General features: G+C 44.2%; 1 protein-coding gene and 1 long non-coding RNA gene across 2 annotated transcripts in view; one reads left to right on the forward strand and one right to left on the reverse strand.

Moving 5' to 3' along the window:
- Positions 1 to 292: 292 nt before the first annotated feature.
- HYDIN (HYDIN axonemal central pair apparatus protein) overlaps positions 293 to 17494 on the forward strand; it is a 138761-nt gene continuing 121559 nt past the window's right edge. The window contains exons 1-6 of the mRNA XM_053399391.1: positions 293 to 431; positions 4357 to 4499; positions 6177 to 6302; positions 7458 to 7577; positions 14996 to 15130; positions 16303 to 16502. Of these exons, the coding sequence (XP_053255366.1) occupies positions 4380 to 4499; positions 6177 to 6302; positions 7458 to 7577; positions 14996 to 15130; positions 16303 to 16502 (701 nt within the window). The 5' untranslated portion in view covers positions 293 to 431; positions 4357 to 4379. The remainder of the gene's footprint in view (positions 432 to 4356; positions 4500 to 6176; positions 6303 to 7457; positions 7578 to 14995; positions 15131 to 16302; positions 16503 to 17494) is intronic.
- Positions 15602 to 17467, reverse strand: LOC128419081 (uncharacterized). Its single transcript, XR_008331805.1, has 2 exons — positions 17316 to 17467; positions 15602 to 16330 (listed from the first exon to the last, which is right to left on the reverse strand). It is a non-coding gene; the product is annotated as an uncharacterized LOC128419081 (long non-coding RNA).

The following is a 17494-nucleotide window of genomic DNA, read 5'->3' on the forward strand; positions in this document are numbered from 1 at the left end:
GGCGAGGTCACCCTTGTAGCACACTATGCTGGATTGGCGCAGAGAGCAGGGAAATCACAGTGTCTTTGCAGGCTTGCTGTGGCCCAACTTCCCCAATCAATACTGGTGTCCTTGTCGGAGCAAGAACAACAAATAACAGTTCAAAAAGAAATTAGAAACCCCAGCCAGTCCAGTGTTGCTTTAAGGCTCTTCTAGTCTTCCTCCTCTCACTCCCTGGGGCTAATGGCTAGGCTTGCCTGCCAGCCAGCAGTTGCCATGGCGCTGGAAGGCCTGCAGCCTTCTGTGTATGTGCCCTGGCAGAGGGAAGGCCCTGTTGCTATGGGAACCAGAGTAACAGCCACAGGCCGGCAGGGAGAAAGAAGGCCTAGAAGTTGTGGAGCTGCTCTGGAGGCAACAGCAGCAGCCGTAGCAGCAGCAGGAGAACCAGGCAAGTAAATGCTCAGCCAGCCTTTGTCTGCTCTCTTGGTCTGGAATGGCTGAGGATGGGCTGCTGGGCCCTGGGGCACCTGCGCAACATCCTTGGAGACCTCCTTGCTCATGTCCTGGTTTGGACTGGTACCTGGCATTTGCACTCAAGGAACTTGTGGTGTGGGGAGAGTGTTGATTAGGCCCGGCCTTTGAACGCATGCATGGAGCAGGGACGAAAAGCCTCAGTGTTAGCAGGAAGGGCCACAGTGAGGGGTGGCCTACTGGGCTCTAGGAAGTAGCGATGGAGGAGGTAGCTGCCTCGGAAAGATGGGGTGGCATCACGAGAGCATGTGCTTTGCGTGCAGTAGATCCCACATCCCCACAGCAGCTGCAGGTAGGCCCAGGAATGGCCCCTGCCTGAAACCCTGCAGAGCCATGGCTGCCAGTAAGTAGAGACTGCAGAGCTAGATAGACCCAATGGTTTGACTCGGTATAAGGCAGCTTCCTATGTTCCTATGAGAAACCAATTGTTCACTAATGTGCTAGCACACTTTTGAATCCAGACAGGTTGTTATAGGGATTTGAAAGCACAAGGCTATAAGTATAAGCTATTATTTATTAAGAATACTAATAGTCTGCTCTTTAGCCTCACACAGTGCATAGCTGAACTATGGAACTCCCCTCCACAGGAGGCAGTGATGGCCACCAACTCGGATGGCTTAAGAATCATAGAATCGTAGAATTTAGAGTTGGAAGGGGCTCAAGGGTCATCTAGTCCAACCCCCTGCAATGCCGGAAACTTGCCCAACATGGGACTCAACATGGGGCTATGAATGGCTACTAGCTATGATGGTTATGCTCTGCCTCCATGGTCAGAGGCATTCATGCTTCTGAAGCCCAGTTGCTGGAAACCACAGATGGGGAAAGGACTCTTGTGCTCAGGTCCTACTTGCAAGCTTCACAGGCAACTGTGAGAACAGAATGCTGGACTGGATGGACCATTAGCTCATCCAGTTCTTATGTATATGTTACAAGAGACTTTCAAAGCAGCTTACAGAAGTTTCCCAGAATAAATCATATTCAGGTTTAATATCAGGAGCAAAAATTACATGGTGTCCCTCTGGTGCTAAGTGTTCTGCCTGCCTCCCCCTCTCTGCTGCACTTTTGCTCCTTATCTATTGTGCAACAGCCCTGAGGCAGGCAAGGGAGCAGGGCTGTGTAGCTGGATCTTGCTCAGGCCATGAAGGAGGCAGGTCTTCTTATAGCTTCTTAAGTGCCTCTAGGCTGGAGTTCATTTATCTCCTCCACGCTACCTCCCTGGGTCTCATTTCTGAGCCTTCTACCATATAAAGAGGCAGGGGACAGAGGAGATGTAAGCACTGATACCTTCATGTTGAAAGATTTGAAATGGAAGCAGAACATGAAAGGAGAGATCTGTTGGAGCTGGGATGCACATTTCAGGGTCACACGCAGTTGAACATCTGTATTATTGCATATAGCAGGAGGCAAAGGTACTACAGTGGAATATTGCTACCAATGCCTTTTTGAAATGCCATCTGCTATGCTTTCAGGTTCCTATAGAGCCCTCAGATAGATCACAGTGTTTGAGTTCTTACTGACAGGAAAGAGAAAGTGTCAAAAGCAGGCAGGTAAGAACCTTGCTGTTTGCCTTTTAAATTGTCAGCTGCCATAGATAACCATATGCCTTCCTCCCAAATGAGCCTACTCACTAAAAATAGCATTTCTTTTCCTATGTATTTTTTATTATGTAGTTATATCCCATCCTTCCTGAAATGAGCTTAGAGCGGCCTACACAGTTCTCTACTCCCTCCTCCCTGTCCTTACAACAACCCTATCAGGTTGGTTAGGCTGAGAGATGATGATTGGCCCAAGGTCACTTAGTGAGCTTCATAGCTTAAGGGGGATGTGAACTCAGGACTTCCCAGTCCTGCTCTGAATTCACTCGCAACCATACCGGCTTCAACTGGATTCTTCTCCTGTTGCTGGTGTATACAGCATATAAATCCAGGGCTCCATTTAGTTGTCTTTAAAGGGGCCTCCCCACACTGTAACTTGCAAGTGTGCTTTGGAATCTGTGCTTCCAGAAATATAATATTTAAGATTATGCAGTGAATAATAAGCAATTCTTTTTTAACTAGTGTAAAGTATTTCCACTCTGTGTTTGATGGGGGGGGGGGGAGAGATATGAAGACAGCAGGACAGCAGATTCTTGTATATTGGCCACTGAGATGAAATTAGTTACATTATCTGTAAAAAGGCAGTAAATAACTTATGGAAGCCAGTTTTTCGTAGCAGATTACTGTACAGATACTTCCAGACAGAATATATGCCAGGAGTTTGGCATATTGATTCAGTGCATCAATAGTAGTGATGATGAGTGAGCTTCCCCAGCTTGCTTTGGATTGCGCCCCCCCCCCCCGCTTTCTAGGAGAAAGCTTAAAAAAAAACAGAGATCCTCCAATGTTTCAAAGATGCCAACAAGCATCTTTCTGAACAACCTTGAGGATGTACTTAGTTCTTGCTTGGGTGCAGTGGACTTGTTTCCTAGGCTTTTTGGTTTATTCATTGAATTGGGAGGCCTAGAAAACCGTAACTCCTATGAATCGTGGCAGGAAATTACAGTCCAGCTAAGGAGAGGTCCACAAGACCTTTCCAGTAAGCCTTCCTTGCCATTTGTTCCTCCATCCCTTCACAAGGATAAGTTTCGGGGGGAGGATGACACTGGCACGCAAAGGTAGTTTTCTAGTAGTAGCAGTGACCCCATTACAAGCTCAATATTTCACTCCACCTGGGCCCAACATTTTACTCACCAGGGCCCAAACATCTGTTTGAACTTGGACAGAGATGACTGGCTTTTTACCTGCACAGTGTCTCTGGGCGAAGATCTTGAACCATGTTGGCAAAGGCTACATTAAGCCATTAAGTTAGAAATGTTATAGTTTTCTCACTTTCCTTCTGTTCTTTGAGGCTGCAGATACCAATGTTCAACCAGTGATTTCTGTTTTACAGATCTTCCATTTTAAGGTACAGCTCCCTGACCACTTCCCTTTGAAATTGTATTAAGTAAATTGATTTCCCCTACGTTCTGGTCTTCTTGTTTTAGTTTATTAGCTTCTATTGCATCTCTGTCATAGGGTTCATGAAAAAACAAACAATACCTAAAATCACAGAAACCATTATACACAATCCAGCTGAAAGCCACGCATGACTTAGCTGAATAAGAGCTCAGTTAAGAGCCCATGGGGCCTTTCAAGTAAGATGCTCCTACGTGCAGATAGAAACTTGCAAGGGTGGTGCATTGCCTGCTGCATCTTCAAACAACCAGGTTCTGTTCTGATCCAAATAAACAGTCCTGGCCATTAGCAGATAGCATGGTGGGACTGGGCGGGTCATCTGACCTCCCTCCAATGAAGTCGCCATTGCATACCAGGATGAAGAGGGAGATGGAAGCAGTGACGACAAGGTCAGTGTGATGCTACTGTGTTGGAAGAACTGTTCTGACACTCCTACTAGCACATTTGCACAGCACCAACCTTGTGGTCTCCCCTCTCAGTATGCAGCAGCGACTCAGCTGGAGTGAGAGATGCAGCCACACCATGTCATCTGCTAATTGGAAAGGGGGGCTCAAGGCACCCGTTACACATCACACACAAAAGGGAGTGATAACTGGGTAATGGGAGGCTGACAATTCTGTTGTTGCTGGAATACAGAGAAACAAAAATCCATGTAAATGAGAATATCAGATCTTGAGACTGCTTCTCTACTAATTTCCACTTTGAGTTTCATATTGATATATTTTTGAAGGGAAATAATTGGCAGCCATTCTCAGTTCAGTGATAGTCAGGATTGAAACTCAAGCAGAATTGTGAATTACAGGAGACTTTTTTCTCACTGTTTAAACCAAGTTTGTTGTTGTTCGTATTCCAGAGGTTCTGACAGATTAATCAAAGATGCTAACAGACCGAGTCCAGAAATCCTTGGGTCCCCACAAGTTCTCAGAAGAATTTCAAAGCAAGGTGGTGGTACCTCACATCCCAAAACTGGTCAAAGAAGAAAAGAAGCATGCCCCAGTATGTTTGCTTGCGCTCAGCTGATCTAATACCTGGCCAAGTCATTGAATCTGCCTTTGTGATAATGACTCCTGAACACCTTTTAGTTTGACATGCCTTAGAGCTTATCCACATTTACCTTTCCTCCATGCTTTCTAGGCATGGTGAACACTTTAAAGCACCGTGTTCTGGCACCCCCTTTTTCTCTCTGGAGCTTTTCCCTCAAAAAACTGCTCTTTAAAGCTGAATTGGAGCAAATGGCAATCCGTGGAAAATCCACATTGCCATTTGTTGTGCTTCGGCTTTTAAGACTGGGCTTTTGCACAGAAAGCTCGGGGGTGGGGAGGTCCTTGAACATGGAGCTTTAAAGTGCGCACCATGCTGGGAAAGAGCAGGACAAAAAGTAAATCTGAATAAACCCTTAATGTGAGACGGTAAGCAAAAGACAGTGCATTTTAAATACAATGTCCATTTTAGATCAGGATGGACAGAAAGTAGATGAGCATCTTCTGGGTGAGTTTGCAGTAGATTGGCAAGGAGGACTTCTAACTTCCAGCTGTTTAGTGCTAGGAGAGAAAAAAATGTATCTTCCCACCCCCTGCCCCCCAAATTAGACTGATTGCAGAAATAAAGCCTGTGGTGACCAGGAGTGCATTTCTGTGCATAACAACTGTGGGCTCAGTTTACTTCTAGTGTTCAAAATTAATTCCTGGGCTCAAAATTGTTTCTTTCTTAGACTATGACGTTTGCACCAGGCTGGTAGATCTCAGGGTTCTAGTAGAATAAGAACAGCAGATCCTGCAATCTGGACATCTGTCCCCTCCTGTTTTTGGTGATGTTTAGGCTTTATGTTCTATAAACAGAAAAACCTGTCACTGATTAAAGTACCCCTTAGTGTGTACTGAAGACCAGAAGGAGACTCATTGAGGCGGAGAGAGACAATGATTCACCAGTATATGATGGATTGTGTGTGTGTTGTTAAGTCTATAAGTTTTCCCCTCCAAAGTTTGAGGAAGAGAGCTTCCGCTGGTTCCCTTTGCTTGTTCTTTTGCTCCCTACATAGGAGCAAGAAGACAAGGTTATCAACACATGTCAAAACCACTTGTACTAATGAGGCATGGCAGAAGTCAATAGGAAGGGAGTTCCGCAGTTTTGGGGTAATCACAGACAAAGATGCACACAGTTTGATAAATTATTATTATATAATTGCTGTCCCACTTTCCTTATTAGTTTGTGAGACACAAAGTGGAAAACGAGCTTATGCTTTTCAAACATTCCCACCCTGTCCCCGGCTGCAACTCTCAGCCGGTTTATTTGTCATTCTGTACATGAGCCGAAGTATTTTATTGTGTCCCTCGCCCTTTAAGCATCTAGAGAAATTAGCCCTACCAAAATCCCACAATCTCTCACTAAAATAGCAATGGGATTTAATTACTTTGTGCCTTAACTGCTGACTTTGTTCAGCACAAGAGAGAAATCATGCGGACATCTGAAAATCTTGCAAGCAGGTGCCATTTCCAGTAAGAGTTCGTTTAAGATAGGTAGAATGGAAGTCCTGCATCCTGAATTTTAAATGTTTCAGCAGGAAAATTAATGGAGGTCTAGGATTCAGCAGTGAACACATATTAATCAGAAGTGCTTAACAAGGAAAGCCTTTCTTAACTCAGGCATTTATGTGGTCTTTGTTTTCAACTGCAGTTGACTCCATCTGCCTTCCTGAAAGCAATGACTCTAACGACGGAGCAGATGCTGGCAAACACCCATGAGGTGCGCCGGCCTCGAATTGTGCAGCTTCTGGACATGAGCGAAACCTCACACCAGAAGGTATCTCTTCCACATTCACCCCTATTTATTTATGACATAGCACATTAACATAATTATATACTTGCTGGCTGATGGGAGTTGCAGGCTCAAACATCTGGGGGCACCAAGTTGAGGAATGCTGATCTAGTTGTTCAGCCTGTAGATTTGCAGTCCCAAGAGGGTTCTAGTGCCATCATCCAAAAATGTCTGACCAAAGTTTGCTATGGATGTCCAGTGCCTTTGTTATCTATTTTTAACGCTGTATGTTAAAAACTGGTAGTCCACACATTCTTGTACATTTGATTTAATATCAGTTGTGCTTGCTCCTTCCAAATAATTGCCACAACCTTCCTATTCACTACCATCAACAAGACTGGTAGTTCTTTTTTCTCATGTCTCTGACATGATGCTGAAAGAGACCCGTAGAATGAAAGTGTGCTTTCATTAAGAGAGGCAGCCACAACAAACCATGCTTGTTGCGGCCTAGGATAAATATTATGGGCTAGTTTCTTAAATTACTGTCCAATGTATAACTCCAATTACTGTTTATTTAAGGTAATTATTATCATTTACTCCCATAAGTCCTAGAGCTGAATCATGAAAGTGTGCAATCCTATGCATACTTTCCTCTGAAGGCAGCCCTGTTTAGGGAAGTTTTTATGTTTGAAGTTTTATTTTGCTTTTAGTGTTCTGTTGGGAGCTGCCCGTAGCTGCTGGGGAAACCCAGCCAGCTGGACAGGGTATAAATATTATTATTATTATTATTATTATTATTATTATTATTATTATTATTATAGTATTGAACACAGGGTGACTTGCTGCTGAGTGAACATTTGTAGGCTTTGGTTCTGAAGTTGGTAATTTGCCAGCAGCAGCAGACTGATGATATGTTGCCTGGTTAAACAGCCTGGAAGAGACGAACTTATGAAGGCTAAGCAGGAGATGGTGGTACACAATGGCACTGAGGCATAACCAGAGAAAACAGGACTAACTAACCCATGTAATAGGTCTGTTGGAATACTACTAGAATGGCATGCTACACTTCCCTGAATGCCTGAAGTTGTACCTTTCCTTTGGGGCAGAATGGCTCCACTCTGAGTGGCGCTGGCCTGTCCTGCTTCCCAGTCCTGCAACTGCCAGGCAGCATTTACATGAATCCCTTTGTGTCTTCTTCAGTTCTCTTCTGTTGATCTGGACCAGTCTCTGTTTCAACCATTCCCGTCAGAAGTGATTTTCCAGAATTATGCCCCTTGTGAGATGTATGAAGTGCCACTAATTCTGAGGAACAATGACAAGGTATGACATGTCAGTGAAACTGTAAAGTAGTTTTGAGGTGGGATGCAGGGAGAGAAAGCACGATGGCTGGAGTATTCTTTCTCTTCTTCCCAGTGAAATAACTCTCCTGGCAAACTTTTCAGTGCCTATGTCCCATTTTAACTTCCTCTTTAGCCCTTGTTGTTTGCTATCTAGTTGATCTAAGGACTGAGAGGATGGCCTGGTGAGGCTTTGCTGAGGTTTCGATAAAAGCGGTGTCCATTTTGATACCAAAAAAGGTTGCAATGTCATTTATTGTTTCCTATGCCCCTACCATGGTGACTCCAGGCTTACTGCAACTGGGCTCACAATTCACATATCTGTGATCTATGGATCTTAACAAGAACCAAAGTAAACAAGCTATCAGTGGAAATGATATATGTATCTACAGAGCTGCTTTTTCTTTAAATGCAAAAGATTTAAAGGCAGGATACACCTGTACAGTGGTACCTCAGGTTAAGTACTTAATTCGTTCCGGAGGTCTGTACTTAACCTGAAACTGTTCTTAACCTGAAGCACCACTTTAGGTAATGGGGCCTCCCACTGCTGTCGTGCCGCCAGAGCACGATTTCTGTTCTCAGCCTGAAGCAAAGTTCTTAACCTGAAGCACTATTTCTGGGTTAGCGGAGTCTGTAACCTGAAGCGTATGTAACCCGAAGCGTATGTAACCCGAGGTATCACTGTATTTTTGATTGCATGTTTTATTAAATGTTGTGAAGTTAAATGATGTAAGTCCTTTCCAAAAGGGCAACCAGATTCCTTAGTGAAGATTTGTTTTTTTGTGCTCCCTCTGAATGTCATAATCTTTTCAGATCTCATTCTCACAAATATATACTGTACAAGGCTTGCTTGATATTTCTTATTGCTTATGACCATTCTGAGATGGCATAGTCATGAAACTGAAGTCTGCTCAGTGCCTGGGATTCCTAGGAATGCTGCTGTGAGTTCCACCACAGAAGGAAGGATATAGAGGCAATAAATAAATGGAGCTTGTTGAACACTGAAAGTAGAGTAGCCCACAGCTTCTCAACTGGCCATTTTTTTCCTTCATGGCTCAAAGGCTCCTTCATGGCTCCTTCAGGACTGTGTTTTCACCAAAAGTCCTGTGCTGCTGCCTGCAGCGTGTGTACTCTTTGCTTAACTGAGCAATCATGATCAGATTACATGCACACTGCATCCCTTATGCTTTGTCCATCAAGTAATAGATTGCCTCCAACTGTCAGAAATGGCTTCCCTGCCCCTCAGCTGCCAGCATCCATTTAGCTAGTTTCCTTCCAGCACTTGGCTTTAAGCTGCTGTTGAAAGGAACAGCTGGCCCTTTAGTGGTTGGTTGTGCAGAGTTTGCCCCAAATTAGCAAAAGTATGACTTACATATTTGTTCTAGTGTTCAATCAGTGTTAAATTTGCTGTCATTTCCTTTGCTAAGGAAAGGAATGATGTGTTGAATAATTTGGCATTTAATTATAATGTCATGTAGCATGTTTATGGACTGGTTGAAAAACACATCCACCCAATCTGAAATACACTTTTTGCCTCTGTTCTGAAATTGTTCCCAAATGTGAGCTGGTGGGGCATTTCACCTAGTCCTGGGAGGGCACTTCAGTTTCAGTCTTTGCTTTCCTGGAAGCTGCTTCTTGAAGTAAGGTTTTCAAGCCGTGCTGTGTCAATGAAAGGAGGAAAAACCTGATAGGCCAAAAACATTTACATGTCATTTAGGATATGGGGCTGTATCAGTTGTTGTCTTGTCAGTGGCTGCTGACTCTCTTTCCCCCTTAGTGTCACCATAATTATGCTTTTCTTTCTTCCAATCCTCCATGGAGAATGTGGGACACCACCACGCTGAGAGCCTCCTCCTGCCAGTGGTCCATGTCATGGGCAGGACCCAATGAATTCCCCATTTTCTTTGGGCTGAGAACGGAGCCAGTTTTAATTAAACAAATGCTGCTTAGAGGAGCATTACACTGCACAGATAACGCATATCCACACTGTCTGCCTTCTTGGACTGCCTGTCTCTCTACCTCCAAACTTCTAAATTTGGCAACTTGTGGAATTCCATGTGGGGCAGTGTAGTGCTTGTCCATGATTGGCTTTGACAGTTTACCAGCTCCACCCCACCTGAGCCTGACTTTCTTTGCTGCATCTCTCTTGGCCCACAAAAATAGTTTACAGGGAACTGGAAGGGTCTGGGGGTGGGGGGGAACACTTGCTAAAAGAGGAATCCAGTGGGAATTGTCATCAGGAAAGTTACATTGATGAAGATGAAGCAGAAAACATACTAAAGGAGATTATTGAAGGTCTGAATGTTTTCCTTGATACTTTGCAATAAATGTGCTAGGAATGAACAGAAGGGCAGCATGAGCAAACAAGGAAGTGTGAAAAGTAATCAAAGCCCTACAGTTTTGTGATTAAATACTGCAGGAAGATGGTGAAAAGTTTAGAAATGCAGCAGCATAGTAGCAATGCAAACATGTGCAGCACCAAATATAAGGAAATATGATTTGGAGACAAATGAATACTTTACTGGGAGAATAGCTAATAGGGAGATCACTGATGCAGAAGCCCAAAGTGGATGCAATGTGGTTTTGCTAATACATCTTGTGTAATTTTATTATGACAAGGTTTTTATCTGCAGCCTCAACTGAAGAGCACAGTGTCTATGTCCAGAGGGCACAACACTGAATGTTAGTAATAGAAGAATATTGGAAATAAGACTAAGAGAGATGATGTTTTTTCACAATACCAAAGAGCCTAGGGGAGATAATTTTGCAAGTTTCTTTCATCCACACCTCAGTTCAGGTGATATATTTGGGTGTGAATTTATTTAGCCCTATTGGTTTCAGTAGGATGAAATCATTCTAAAGCCGAGTTGTGGTGAATCAGGCTGCAGTGTAATTAAATCTTATTAATGCTTGCAAACAGATAAGTGTTAAAAATAAATACACATACTGCCCGCCGCTACATATAAGGTTGAATACAAATGGTGGTCCTTCCTTTCCCATCCATAGCTGTCAACTTACAGATTTGAAAATAAGGGACCAGCAGCCAAAATAAGGGACCTGCAGCCTCACCTGTTCCAGGCATTCCAGTCTTCCTGTCCTCCTGCAGTCTGGTCAAACTCATGCTGGTAGCTTCGAGAACACTGTCCAACCAACTTTGTAACCAGAGGTTCAACTGAATAGAATCTGAATCACATGCACCACAAGGCCTATGCAGCCTCAACTTAAGATGGCTCCCCGGCCTGGCTTTGCACTGCAAAGTTTGCAGCAGCACGTTCAACAAAATGGCGTCCAGCATTCAAAACCCCCCTCAGCTTGCATTAACTAGCCACACACAAGGCATGCAAGCTCCCCCCCCCCCCCCAGTCGTTCTTAGACTTCTTATTGGGTGAGAAACACAGCCAAGCAACACAGTTGGAGCCTCCCTCCTCCCTGGCCGGCAGGGAGGGAGGGAGAGGAGCTACTTCCTTTGAAATTTAAGGGACATCATTTAAGGGACATCCATCAATAAGAGATAGCAGCGGGACATGGCGCTGGAATAAGGGACTATCCCTTCAAATAAGGGACACTTGCCAGCTATATTCCCATCTGGCTCTGGTGTTTTTCCTAGCTTTTTGGAGACTGCTGGTGGTGGTATTTGGGTTAGGATTAGAGATATCTGTTTTTTTAAAATGATATTTATTAGAAGTTTAAAGATTACAGAGAAAAGAAGAGGAGAAAACAACAAAAAATTTAACAAAACATACAATACATAAAAAATACATAAAGAAAAATAAAAAATACAACAATAACAATAAAAAACACACACCCAATATTCCATATCTTTATCTTTCATTTACTTGTTTCATTGACCTCCTCACACCTCCCTTTTTGTATTCTAGTTTAGTTATTTGTTTCAGCAAATTCTTTCCATCTTTCTCAATTTTTATTGGGTAATTTATCTTAACAGTCTAACTTATTAATTAACTCAGCAAATCCTTTCCATCTTTCACTATATTCTGTCGTTCAGTTTACCTTAGTTTATTTTAACCTTATCTTACCATAAAATACCTTAAAGCTTAAAATTTAGTACTTATTTATACATAACTCCTTATATCATTTCTACTAAAGTCAAATAGTTTCATTCCAACATTTTTCCTAATACTCGTTAATTTTACACTAGTTCCCAAAATAAATTTTTAAAAAACTTTCTTCCAATCTTCCTCCAACGTCTCTTCTTCCTGGTCTCGGGTTGTGTCAGTCCTTACTGTCCATTCCATCTAGTCCATCAACCTGGTAATCTTACGTCCGAGGCTCTTAAGTCTTTTCCATGTCCCTTCTGCAGATCTTCTTCTTGTTTATACCTGCACTTTACCTTGTCTTTTGTTGATCTCTTTCTTAGTTTCTTTCCTTTCTCATTGAGGAGTAGGTCTCGGGGAAACTCCAACCCCAAAATATCTCCATCTCCCCTCAACAGATCAGCCCATTCCCCACAGTCCTATTCCCCACAGTCAGCAGTGTAGTCCAGAAAGTATTTAAAAGCATGTTTCAAAGTCCCTCCAAAATTAAGAGCCCCCACGACTCCAGACCCCCCCTGGCCCGCTCCAGATTCAATCTTCAAGGACAGCGGCTTATGCTCCTGCAGGGCCTCGGGTCTCTCCTTTTGTGTTACTTGAGGTTCAACAGCAACCTCCTCCATTGTCTTCTGCATTTGCACTTGCCCTGTCAAAACAGGTTCCTGGGTTGGTTCCTGAATGGTTTCCATATAAGTATTCGCTGTTTGTCCAAAGTTTTTGACTGCAACAGTCATCAAATCCATCTTCTCATGTATCTGCTCCAACAAAGCACTTGTCTTGCAGAAAGCAAGCACCAAAACTTCTTCTAAACACATTTTTATTCAAGGTCAGAGTCTGGTCCCACGATCCTAATCTCCACAGCTGTGAAATCCCCAAATTGACTCCAGCAACAATTTAACAAGCTCCCTCTAGAGGAGACAATTTCTATTTGTATCCATCTTTTGAAAGCAAGTCCAACAAAAGAAAGTTACTTTCATTTTTCAACTTTTTTGTTTCTTTTAAATGCAAAAGGCAACATTGGAATCAATTTGTTGCTCTTCTTCAGCTATCTGTCAAAAAACGTTCCGTTCACAGTCAATGAACTTCCACAAAAATTTCTGTCTCTGACACCCCGTTCCCAGGTTTGAGACGGTGGAAATTTATCTTTCTTTACTCTCTCTCTGCAGGCTTAAACAATCAAAATTCCCCCTCTTTTCTCCTGCTTCCAAGAGGGGTTTTGGTGGTTAAAACTGAAGGAAATTTAGACCTTTATATACAACTTTCCAGGCTTTAGCTTGCACAATTTTTGCTTTAGTCTATTTACAAAAGCGGAAGGCGGACTTCCTGTTTAGACCTTCCCGCTTCGATACCAAACTAAAATGTTTCTTAATCCAATTTTCCGTTCTACTCACGGGTACTTGTTTAGAGTCCAATTGTCCACAGGAAAAAGTCAGCGCTCTCCGGCAACGGCTATGCGGCTTCACTCCGTAAAAGTAGCGGTCGATTCAAAACACCGCGCCGCTCACCCCACGTCGCTTCGGATCCCAAAAAAAGGGGTTCCCTGCGAGTAGGGGAGGCGCTCCTGGTGTCAGCCGAATCCCACGTTCCCAGGCTTCCTCCGCCTGGGTTTTTTGAGGGGTCTCCGCCTTCACCACGGCGGCAAGACCCGATTTTCACGGAACGGGTCTCCTCTCAGAGGAACTCTGCCATTGCCGATGGCGCTAACCTGGAAGTCAGGATTAGAGATATCTGAGCCTTTTACCGTGATGTTTGTGCATATACTAGTCATTGCCCTGCTTACTGCTCTATTGCAGCAGGCCTTTGACAAGGGTGGTGCTGTGAGCTCCTCTTGACTGCATGGTTGTGAACTGTGTGTGAAGGGGATGTGGACTAGGAATCGTGGAATCATAGAATCTTAGAGTTGGAAGGGACCCAAAGGGTCATCTGGCCCAACTCCTGTAGTGCAGGAATCACGGGAAAGAATCCCTGACAGATGGCTATCCAACCTCTGCTCTTACTGTCAGAAAGTTCTTCCAGCTGTTTCGTCAGAATCTCCTTTCTTGTAACTCAAATCCATTGGTTCAAGTCCTACCCTCCTGAGCAGGAGAAAACAAGCTTGCTCCATGTTCCATGTGGCAGCCATTTAGGTATATGAAGTTGGCTATTATATCACCTCTCAGTGTTCTCCACACTAAACATACCAAACTCTCTTAATTGTTCCTCATAAGGCTTGGTTTCAAGACTCTTTATCATCTTGGTCACCCTCCTCTGCACACGTTCCAGTTTATCAATATCTTTCTAAAACTGTGGTGCCCACAAGTGGACACAGCACTCCAAGGCAGACTAGAGCAGTACTAATACTTCCCTTACTGATGTCATTGTGGTTTTCCTGCCATTGCTGCACATTTGTTGGTACCATGTATGCTGTCAGAGACTGGCTGGATAAGGACTGGATAAGGAAGAGTGGTGGGAGTCACCTGTCCAATAGCGCCCCCCCCCCCGGAGGGCACAGAAAATGACAACTTGGATACTGGATCCTGGTGGTGGGACACTGAAGAGCAGTCTACAGAAGGGACAAGCTGGGAGGTTCTAGAAGCAAGGGGGTTGAGTGATCAAGAGGGGTCAGGAGAAGGAGGGCCTTCCAGGACAGGGTTAGAGGCTGAGAGTCACAGTGTGAGCACAGATTCAGACCAAGAGGAGTCAGAGGTGGGCCCTGCTACACAGCAGCAGGACAGTCTCAGTCCTGCTTGCTTGCCTCCTGCTCTGACACCCCGCTCGCGGAGAGTCGTGCAAGTTGCTGAGCAACAGGCCAGACAGGCCCAGAGGAGGAGCTTGCCCCTTTGTTGCAGCCTTTGCCTGCTTGGGAGGAATCTAGAATGAAAGGCTAGAGGGGGAATGGCGGAGCTAGTGGTCAGTTTCAGCAACGTCTTAGCTGGATTAAGGCAAACCAGAGGACTCCGCTGTGTTGTTATTTTCTGTTAAGAAAAAGTTAATTGCCTTCTGTGCCTTCCATGTGTGTGCCTGTCCTGTGGTTGACCTGGATCATTGACAGCTCCTTGACATATGCATGGATAAAGGTGGGCTGTCTTGGTGCACAACATCATGTTTGATGAGGAGCAGCAGAGTTACCAGGGATGTTCTCAAGGCTGCAGCTTAGCACTTATTTCTCCAGTAATTCTTGTGCTACCTCACTTGTGCTTACTGCTGTAAGTGCATAGGATTACTTTACCACCACTATACTGATGTAGCTGGACCAGCCCGTCTAGGTTGATTGCTGCTAGAATACAGAATTTGTTTCTCATGGCAAGGCTGGTTAATTTTATTCATCTATTTAAATCATGGCAAAATATTTTTTCTGCATTTCTTATAGATCCCTCGGCTGGTGAAAGTTGTTCTGGAGAGTTCACCTTACTTCAGAGTCATAAGCCCCAATGATGTGTGTAACAAAGTTGCACCTGGCATGCATTCGACATTCCGCATCCTCTTCACTCCTGAAGAGAACAAGGTAAGACCATCGCCTCTCCTGCTGGGAAATCTGTGTTTCTGTTTAAGGCTGCATGGCAAAGAAAGATGGAGGAGACTGGGAGCCAAAGAGCCTAAGCCTGAGACTAGCAGGCCTTTTCACATAGCCCTGCAGTTCAGGCTCACCCTTTGTGGAATGTATGGAATTTCTCATTTCCGCCTATTGTCAGCGTCACCCTCCTTGAACACACAATTGGCAGAAGGACTTCTCAAACAAAAGGAATAAATCAGAGAAAGAGAAGTTGGTAGTTGGGCATGTGCACTCGGGATGTTTGAAGAGGAACACAATGTATAGGAGCTGATACGGTAATGCTGCACTCTGCCATTCATTTGCTCATTCTATCTCTGGCTCTCTTAATGAGCTAGTATGGGCAAGGATCAAGGACACAGGTGGCTGGCCTCAGATACCCATGAATCTTGTCTAACTTGAACAAATGGAAACATTAAAGAGATGAATAAAAAATTCATTTATTGAGGCCCAAGGATATGGACAAGGCTGCCTTGATCCTTTGCCTTTTATCATCTTGCACAAGGATCAGGAACCTGTCTCAGTCTGAGGGATACATCTGGGTAACTATTCAGGGACCATGTGCCAGTGGTGGGTGGGGCCTGAGGCAAGCGTGGGTAGGGCAATGAATATAAATTTTACGTTTGTACAGTGGGTAGTTTCTACACATATTCACATGGATCCGTTCACATGTAACAGGAAGCCAAACTATGGCTTAGCACAATTCATAGGCTCCTAGAGAGCAGATTGCAACTGCTTTGCTCCACTATTTCTCCTGCTGTGCATGAAGACATGGTTTGGCTTAGTCTGTTGTCTGAACTCAGGTTCATAGCTTGTCTCCTCCAGAGAAATCAAAACTGTAAGCCAATAACAATACTTGTTTGCAGCTCCTGGTTTGTCCAGAGAGACAAATCAGCTCCTTTTGTAAAATGGCTCCCTGAGAGTCATTGCAGGTGTTTGCAGTGGGACCCTAATCAGAGGTTAAAGTGAGTTCAGGTGTCATTTTTCTGGGGCAATTGGGTGTGTCAGTAGATCCTGCAATACTATGCTGTTCACCTTGAAGATCTTTTCTGGCATCCGCTGTGGTGGAGGGATGCTGAGTCCCCAGAAGTAAGGCTTCTCACTTGCATATTATTCTTTCTCTCCAGGATTATTTCCATGAAGTAACCTGCATTACTGAAAGGGAAAAGTTTATTGTCCCTATTCGAGCCATTGGTGCCAGAGGCATTTTGGATTTCCCAGACAAGCTGAATTTCTCCACCTGCCCGGTCAAGTACAACACACAGAAAACACTGCTTGTTCGTAACATTGGCAACCGAGAGGCCCGCTATCAAATCACTACACAGAGGTAAAACCTTGAGATTTTCTGTCTGGGTTAGAAGGTTTCAGATTATGGAATGTGACATCAGTAATAGCCAGAGCATGAGACAATGACTTCCCTCCCCCCCCCCCCGATTTAAATAAATCTTTATTGTATGTACAGTGGTACCTCGGGTTACAGACGCTTCAGGTTACAGATGCTTCAGGTTACAGACTCCGCTAACCCAGAAATAGTACCTCGGGTTAAGAACTTTGCTTCAGGATGAGAACAGAAATCGTGCAGCAGCGGCATGGCAGCAGCGGGAGGCCCCACTAGCTAAAGTGGTGCTTCAGGTTAAGAACAGTTTCAGGTTAAGAACGGACCTCCAGAACGAATTAAGTTCTTAACCCGACATACCACTGTATTTTCATTTTTCTGTATAATAAAGGAGACAATGACTTCAGTCAAACATGTTTAAAGTTACTGAGCAGGTTGTCATAGGCTACAGGAAATATTTCTTGTGCTTTAACCTAGGGGAATTTGGGCCAGCCACACCTTAGAAATAGACCACTGACATGGTTTGGGTCTAACACAGCTCTGCGTAAGTGAGAGCTAAGAAGGCTGGAGTGCTGGTGCTGTGGGTGTGGCTTAGACTTAAGATATCATTGGCTACCGATGGCTTTAACTGCTCCCTAGCTTTCATTTTGTCTTATCTAGGTGAGCTCTGCATTGAAAAGAGCTCCCTGCTTGTGCCCTTGTACTCCACGTGAGTGGGTCTGGAATATCCAGTCTCGGTTTTGTACTTGCAGCCTAAGGACATAAGAAGATGACCCTGGCTGCTAGTTAAGATCAAAGACTCACCTCTTCAGGCATCTTGTTCTCACAGTGGCCAAAAACATGCATCTGAGAAGCCCTCAAGCAGGACCTGAGGGCAACTGCAGCAGTTGGTCCACTTGAATCCAGAGGCTGTCTCTGATATGAAGATAGTTGAGAATGGTCAGTGCTGCTCATTGACATGCATTGAAAGAGAGGGATAAATA

Source organism: Podarcis raffonei, chromosome 8, assembly GCF_027172205.1.
Source record: "Podarcis raffonei isolate rPodRaf1 chromosome 8, rPodRaf1.pri, whole genome shotgun sequence".
In the NCBI taxonomy this organism is placed as follows: domain Eukaryota; kingdom Metazoa; phylum Chordata; class Lepidosauria; order Squamata; family Lacertidae; genus Podarcis; species Podarcis raffonei.